General features: G+C 52.5%; 1 protein-coding gene across 1 annotated transcript; it reads left to right on the forward strand.

Annotated features, from left to right (window-relative positions):
- Positions 1-1113: 1113 nt before the first annotated feature.
- On the forward strand, positions 1114-7718 carry MLF2 (myeloid leukemia factor 2). The gene is made up of 9 exons (XM_058018927.1): positions 1114-1199; positions 1363-1436; positions 3167-3293; positions 3755-3790; positions 5231-5284; positions 5673-5798; positions 6134-6293; positions 6374-6613; positions 7130-7718. Exons 2-8 carry the CDS (start codon positions 1387-1389, stop codon positions 6550-6552), a joined length of 732 nt encoding a protein of 243 aa, XP_057874910.1. The 5' UTR covers positions 1114-1199; positions 1363-1386; the 3' UTR covers positions 6553-6613; positions 7130-7718.
- The last annotated feature ends 214 nt before the right edge of the window (positions 7719-7932 follow it).

Below are 7932 nucleotides of genomic sequence, written 5' to 3' on the forward strand. Positions count from 1 at the left end.
TCCTCTGTCAGACTCCAAAATCCAAGGACACGGCTCCCGCCACAACTCAGGAGCTCAATTTCTCAACCAAATCTTTCAACCTGCTATTTCCAGTCCTCTGGCACGGGTCCATGCTGGCTCCTGCATGCGGTGGGCCGGATGCAAGAGTCGAGAAGCAGCACTGAGGAAGCGTGCCCTGGGCTGGAGCTGGGATGAGTCACTCCTCCCTTCCCTGTAATCCAGTGGGGCTGAAGGCAGCCAGCATTCCCCAGAGATGGTGACACAGGTGTCATCCCCCTGCTTTCTGGAGATTCCCCACCACTGCTGTGGGTGCACACAAGTACCTACTCTTTGCCTGGGATTCCCAGTGGCTGTCCAGGATCAGTGAAGACCCACAGCTGGCTCACAAAGTGTCCTGCCTGCCTCCGCCAGCAGAGCAGTGCGTGCACTCGCTGTCCATATGCTCAGCGCGGCCCAGTGGCTCTCTGGGTGCCTCCTACATGCCCATGCCGTGCAGGAAGCCTGGGATGATAAGCAGCCAGGCAACGCTGTGGACTCTGGCTGGGAACCAGCTGGCCACAAGCCACAGGGGTTACTACAGAATCACAGAATATTCTGAGTTGGAAGAGACCCATCAGGATCCTGGAGTCCAGCTCCTGGCCCTGCACAGGACCATTACCAAGGGTCACATCAGGTGCCTGAGGGTGTTGTCCAAACACATCTTGAACTCTGTCAGGCTTGGTGCTGTGGCTGCTTTCCTGGGCAGCCCGTTCCAGTGCCCAGCTACCCCCTGGGTGAAAAACCTTTGCCTGATATCCAGCCTAGACCTCCCCTTACACAGCTTCAGGCCATTTCCATGGGTCCTATCACTGGTCCGCAGAGAGAAGGGATCATTGCCTACCCCCGCGCTGCCCCTGCTGGGGAAGCTGTGCGGAGCGATGGGGCCTGCCCGGTGCCTCTGTTACCATCCTCCCATTGCCGTTCCCGTTCCCGTTCCCATTCCCGGGCTGCCCGGCGGGAGCTGCGGCCCGGGGGCGCTGCCCGCGGGGGGCGCCAGGGGGCGCTGTGCCGGCGGCCCCGCCTCGCCCGCGCCCTCCCCCGGGGCGGGCGCGCATGCGCGGCGCGGGCGGGGGCAGCGCGGTGCGGGGCGCGATGGGCGCGGAGGCGTGAGCGGCCCGGGGGCTCGGGCTGCGCCGAACCGGGACCGCCGACACCGGCAGGCACGGCGGGGCACGGGCGGGCCGGGAGCGGGTGCGGGGGGGGGAGCTGCCATCACCTGCCCGGGCTGGCGGCGGGGCGGGGCGGGGCGGGGGGGCCGGCTCCGGCGCTCCGCCCCTGCCCGCCCTCAGGCCGGCTGCGCTCACCGCCCTGTCCCCTCCGCAGAGGCCGCCCCCGAGCGAGGGAAGCATGTTCCGGCTGATGAGGGATGGCGAGCCGGAGGACCCCATGTTCGCCATGTGAGTCGGGGTGGGCATCCTGCGGGGGAGCCGGAGGGAGGGCTGCGGCACGGAGCGGCCCCGGGGAGGCGAGCGCTGCCCCCGCGTCCCGCCGGGCGGGCTGAGGCCGGGCGGGCCCGGGGAGCGGCGCGGCCGGCTGGGCACGAACACGCACATCCTCCAGAGGGACTGCGCCGCGAGCAACGGGGGTCGCGTCCGCCGCGTTCCTGCGATACTGGAGCGTGGTCTTGGAGGGAAGCGTAATAAAGTAGGCCAAAAGGCATCGCAGCTGTCTTGAGAGGAAGAGAGGGCTGGAATAATAACTAATCTTTTTCTTTGCGCAAGGATTTTTTTTTTTTTTTTTCATTATGCAAAGTAGGGTTGCAGTTGAGATAGATAAAATCTGCTGCTCTGTCCAGTGTTTGTTGCTGTTCTGCACAGGAAGTCATTAATGGAGCTGGAGAAGGCTGCTAAAACAGTTGTCAAGTTGTGAGGAACAAAGTAGAGAGAAAACAACGAGTAGTTTTGAAACACGGGTATTGAAATCTAACAAAGGTCCCAAGAACTCTTCCTGGGATTCCTTTCACTGAATGTTTTTGTTTCTGTCCTCAGTACAGAAATTGGATGCTATTGATAAATTTTGGCAGTGACACTAAGTTGGCAGCCCTTGCCAAAGTGGATAAGGAATCGACTGTAGTACAGGAAGAATTTGATTATGTTAGACAAGACACTACTAGAAATTTGGTGAAATTTATGTGTGCAGAAGAATAGTCAATTTTTTGCTTATGAAATCAATAGTAAGCCAGAATTTTATGAGCTTTGAGGAGATTAGCAGGAGAGGAGACCTTGATGTCCCAGTTAGTCACTGAATGACAGCGTGTTCTCATTTACATGGCAGGTATGAGTCTAGCTTTTATTATGGGAAGCATTTCCAGTAGAGACAGAAAAGTATTGGTTTTAAGTAGTGGGTCCTTCTGTCATCTCAGGAAGAGCCTGTGCTATTAATGCTGAAGAGGGATAATTGCAGGCTGCAGGATGTGCAGGGAAAAGCTATGGTATTTCCCAGAAGTTTCTTATTGTGGCCACCCTATTCTGTGACTCTTTATCCTTACCCTCCTTTTCCTCCTCTTGCTTCACCAACCCGTATGAGTGCGTGCAGCCCTCAAAGTGGAGGCTGCAAAAGTAGGGAAAACCAGTCGGGGATCCCAGTTATTGTCCCCTTTCTCCCTCAAATCTGGAAAAGCTGTATGTGGTCTCAAACCCCGGAGGGGCAGAGGGGTGTGAGGCCATGCAGTCCATTCTGGAGTCTTGCATTTCACTGTTTGTGTCTGTGTACATGGAGGGCTGAGAGGATGATATGTGGGATCTCCTGCTCCCTGGTCCATAAAGTGTAGCCAGGAGGGTCTTTGTGCACTTCCCTACAACAGATGTTAGAGCAGTGAGGTTCTGGAGCGGCCTTGGCCACACTCGCCTCCAGAGCAGTACTGAAGCAGGACACCAACCTGCTTCTGAGCAGACAGAAATGAGTACCTGAGAGAGCTTCTGTGCCACGAAACCTTCTCTCAAGAAATGGGGTGGGATCCAAAGATCCCTTGCAGCCCCAGTAATCACCACGGACAACACAGACCTCTCAGGATTGTGAATTTCAGCTCGGGACAGGACGCGCGGTTGTGTAAGAGCACCACAGAGCTGGGAGGAGCGGATTAGATGGGATTTTGTCCTCACCCTTGTTCTGTGCACCTCTCCCACAGGGATCCTTTTGCCATGCACCGGCAGCACATGAACCGCATGCTGTCCGGGAGTTTCGGCTTCGGGCCGCTCCTGGGCATCACCGACGGCAGCACCCCCGGCGCTCGCCAGGCTGGCCGCAGGATGCAGGTAACACGGGCCGAGTGCAGCCAGGATCCCTCACACTCTCTCTGTTTCTGTCTCCCACCCTTCCTGGGCTGGGCACCCCCTCTCCTCCACACAGGTGGTTTTATCACTGCCTAAATCTCCTGGGCAGTGGTGATCTGGTCCTGCTCTTTGTTCCACCTGTATTGAGGTGTTGAATGCAGCTGTGTTGTAGGTTGGATGGGAGGAAAGGAATAAATATGTGTTGTTTATCAAGGATGTGAATTCATACAATGGGGAGAAATGTAGGAGCATCACCTCACGTCTGGTTCGTAGGGTGATATGGCTCGAACCCCCAGGAATCCGTGGGGCGCTTTCTTGATCTGTTTGTAGAGCCTGAGTGTTCCCAGTTCTGTTTCTGAGAAGGATTACTGTGTTCTGATGGAGATCTAGTGTTTGGCTGCTGCAAAGTCATTCTCTGTTCTGTTTTTCTGTTCTCCTGGCAGGCAGGAGCTGTTTCACCCTTTGGGATGCTCGGCATGGTAAGTTTTTGTTTTTCTGGGTCAGATTAGAGGCTTTCCAAGTAGGGGCTCCATACTGAGATTCATCAGCACTGTGTGCAACCAGTGCTAAAAGGTAGCCATCTGTGAGCATGACCAGCTATCCAAGCAGGTAGGGAGGATGGGAATGTCTGAAGAGACCAGGATGAGCTTTAGATTTATAGTAAATGGAATAGGGAAGAAAGTATTGAACTGAAACTGGAAGCATCTGGTTTCTCCTGGATCTCTCATTGAGTTGTTTTATGACTTCAGGCCTTTACCTTGTTTCCCCTCTAATGTTTTAATCCTGCCTGTGAGCTGTTTTTGAAGAGAGAGTCTAACTCTGTGTGTATGGGGAGGTTGTATTTGCACCTTGACCAGAGAAAAGTCATAAAGCTGTTACAGCACAATATTTCATGGGAATTGGGACAGTTAATATCTGGGAAGAGCAGGTAGTCCCTTAATAACCTCATATGTCTGAAAAGAAGCTGCAGATCTGGAGGTAATGGAGGAGCTGTGAGGGTGTGAGGAAAGGACTTGGCCATCAGTAGGCAGAGGGGATTATTGCACCTCCTTTGCCAGTGGTGGAGGCTGGAGAAGCCAGCAGAATTCTCCAGGTGAACAGGGCTGGAATGAGAATGCTGTGTGTACGTGAGAGCACCGCGCTCGGAGCGTGCTGATCTCCGTCCTCCACCGAAATGACACAGTGGAAATAGGTTATTCCAGATCCAGCAGCTTCAGCTGTCTTGCTCTGCACAATTGCCTCAATGAAAGAGACTCCAGCGTCCCGGAATTTTTGTAGCTCAGAGGAGGATTAATAAGACTACAAACACATAGACTTCAAAGCATAATAACATTGTGTGTGAGTACTGCTCTGCTGGAAACGAGAACAAGAGGCTACTCGAGGAAACAAAAAAAAAAAAGAAATGAGCAAGTTTGAGCTGACATTGTAATTTTGTTTACATATTGCACAATTAACCTGTGAGACCTGCTGGCCCAGGGTGTTACTGCAGCATTCAGGTTTACAGGATGGAAAAGGCAGGTGTTTGTAGGGGAAAGTAAGCAAATTTGCTGTTATGCTAGAAAGAAAACAATCAGTGGAAATTTTCTTATGATCACTGTTAGTGCACATGCTGAGATTTCTTCTCCTAACTTTGCTGAGTCCCCAAGCTTATAAACCCCAGTGCATTGGCAGTTGGATGCAAAGTAAAAGAACAGCTTTTGCCAGAACATTGGGCAGTGCAACCTGAGAGAATGGAGAGAGCAGCAACCCCAAATTCTGTTTTGGTTTTGTTTTCTGTGCTACTGAAACAACATGAAAAAAAAAAAATCAAGGTTCTTCTTCTTCTTAGGCAGCAGGTTCTTTTGCAGGCAGTTTGTTGTTCTTTCCTCATGTCTCTTCCCAGACTGACTACTCTTGTGTTCTCTTTTCCTTTTTATCAGGCAGGTGGCTTTATAGATATGTTTGGGATGATGAACGACATGATTGGAAACATGGTAAGAACCCTCCGTGACCGGTTCTGTATTCGAGGGGAGTTCTGAGGATGCTTCTTCCATCCCATCTCTTATCTTACTGTGCTGCTTGGGATGGACTGAACCACACCTGCCAAGGCTGTAAGCTTTGCTTCATCACTGGGAGTCAGTGACAGAGCTTGTTCCCGGGTGCAGGGAGAGGAGAGGGGTGAGGAAGGAAGTGTGTGGGTGGACATGTTTAGCAAGAAATAAGTATTAATTTAACAGGAAGGTGTATTCTCCAGAAAAAGACACCCATGGGGATTATGTTCATCCTATTGTAACTTCTTACTTCATTGTAGAGAAGGAATTAAATGCCATCTCTTCTTCCCTCCCATCCCTTCTTTCCACCATTCCCCATTCCTTCTTGCAGGAGCATATGACAAATGGTGCTAACTGCCAGACATTTACCTCCTCAACTGTCATCTCCTATTCCAACCTGGGTGATGGGCCCAAGGTCTATCAGGAGACCTCAGAGATGCGTTCAGCACCTGGCGGGGTAAGGAGGAGGCTGCTGGCCTTGCTGTGAGAGGGAGGCTTGGTTTAGTGGCTTTGTGGGTGGCCACCTACAGCACTTTGGCTTCTCAGTCAGCTGCAGTTCGAGGAGCACATTGCGCTCCTGTGACTCACTGAGCCGTGCCAAGGGCCCCTGGGAGGAAATGGGAAGAGCTGGCAGTGGGGAATCCGTTCTTCCCTCTTTGTAACCTTGTGTCTGACATCCTGGGAGGGGTGGCCGTGCAAATTGCCTGAAACACTGGAGGCAGGAATCAGGGTGCCTTAGGGGGCTGGGAGAAGGAATGGAAATACTGATTCTACATGGGAACGTGCCCCCAGATCCGTGAAACGAGACGAACCGTAAGGGACTCGGACAGTGGCTTGGAGCAGATGTCCATCGGGCACCACATCAGGGAGAGGGCCCACATCATGCAGCGCTCGCGGAACCACCGCACGGGCGACCAGGAGGAGAGGCAGGACTACATCAACATGGACGAAAGTGAGTAGTGCCCGTGTCGTCCTCCTCCTGCCGGCCCAGCCAGGTGCTGCTCCCCCCTGAGCCGGGTGTGTCCCTGGCAGGTGACGCGGCCGCGTTCGACGACGAGTGGCGGCGAGAGACGTCGCGGTTCCGGCCGCAGCGGGGCCTGGATTACCGGCGCCACGACGGCAGCGGCGGCCGGCGGGCCGAGGGGGCTCGTCTGGCCATCCAGGGCCCCGAGGATTCTCCCTCCAGACAGTCCCGCCGGTACGACTGGTGAACTGGAGCAGACCTTGTGGGGGGTGCAGCGTGGCCACCCCCAAACCTGCCTATGCGCTCTTGTAAGTCTGAACAAGTTCCCTCTTCTTCTGCTGTGTGGTTGCCTCTTACAGCCATAGCGTTATTTTTTTTTCTTTGCCCTAATCTTACATTATTTTGAAGTTTCAGTTGCAAAGGGATTTTCCCGCTTTGAGAGAGCAGAGGAAGGTGTGAATTTGGAGAAGATGGAAGCTGTTTAAGTTAGCTTTGTCATGAACAAAAGACCTGTGGTGTCAGCCTTAACTGATGGCTGGAATAGTGTGATGTGATGTAGGATTGCAATCTGTGGAGTGTTCATATTGTCATTGTGTAGAACTTAGAGATCATTTGCTGTCCATCCAGTTTGAAATATAAGTAAGTGCAGGTGTCTGCTCTCCTGTGCTTTGAATAGGGCTCACTAGGATGTGATCTAGTGCTTGAAAAGAGACATTTTCCCCTTTTTTGATGTCTACACATCAGGTTTAAACATATCTTTATCTGTCTTCTGCCTTCTAGGCACCACTTATTCTGTTTATGCCTTCTGTTTCCTTTCCTCCCAGGTACAGACAGTGAAACTCTGAAGCCCCTTCAAAGCACCACTTGGACCCTCCTCAAATTTAGTATTAACCTCCCTCCCACTTAAGAATTGAAACAAAGCAACTAATCTTCTGCATTGCTCTATTTCACCCCATTTGGGTGCTGCAGTGGGGCATGGGGAATCTCACTGATGTGCAAGGAACACATTAATTGCCCATTCCCTCTCTGCTGTCCCTTGGCTCTGTTCTTTTTGCCAGTAGTGCTGGGCATGAGGAGCTGCCACCTTGCCTCTTCCATCCTTTCCACTCTTTCTGTGCTGGGTTGGGCTGGTTCTGAAGTTTGTGTTTAGTCCCCTGAGAAAGGAATATGAGGGAATTCTGCCAGAACCCCCTGTCAGTCCCCTCACCGGGACAGAGGCTTCCATTCCCCTGCTGCTCCTTGGCGCATCTGTGGAGGAGCAGAAGGATGTGTGCGTTGGAGAAGGGAGGAGCAGAACAAAAGCTGGATCAGCCTGTGGGCCCCCTGACCCCTCTTCAGTCAGCTCCCCCACTTTTTTAATTTGTGAAACTTGTAACTAGATGTTTACTGAATAAAGAAACAAACTGTAAAGAATTGGTGGATCAGTCTCTACCTTCAGCTGACCTAATTGTGCCTGCTGTGGAATTAACCAGCCTCTTTCAAGTCCTTGGAAAATTGCTGGGGAGAAACTTGGTGTGAAATTCTCAGGCTTTGTTTTCTTATAGAAAACAGCCTAACAGCCTTCCCATGTAGTCACAGAGTGAGATGATGCTCAACATGGAAATTGTGAAAGAAGACCCAAGAACTC

The sequence above is a fragment of the Melospiza georgiana genome, chromosome 2 (assembly GCF_028018845.1).
Source record: "Melospiza georgiana isolate bMelGeo1 chromosome 2, bMelGeo1.pri, whole genome shotgun sequence".
In the NCBI taxonomy this organism is placed as follows: Eukaryota; Metazoa; Chordata; class Aves; order Passeriformes; family Passerellidae; genus Melospiza; species Melospiza georgiana.

Excerpts from the sequence above, each read along its gene's own strand:
- MLF2 (XM_058018927.1), top strand. The coding sequence starts at position 1,387 with ATGTTCCGGCTGATGAGGGATGGCGAGCCGGAGGACCCCATGTTCGCC. Across the intron at positions 3,294-3,754 it reads AGGCTGGCCGCAGGATGCAG|GCAGGAGCTGTTTCACCCTT; the intron begins GTAACACGGGCC and ends TTCTCCTGGCAG. Across the intron at positions 6,294-6,373 it reads CTACATCAACATGGACGAAA|GTGACGCGGCCGCGTTCGAC; the intron begins GTGAGTAGTGCC and ends TGTCCCTGGCAG.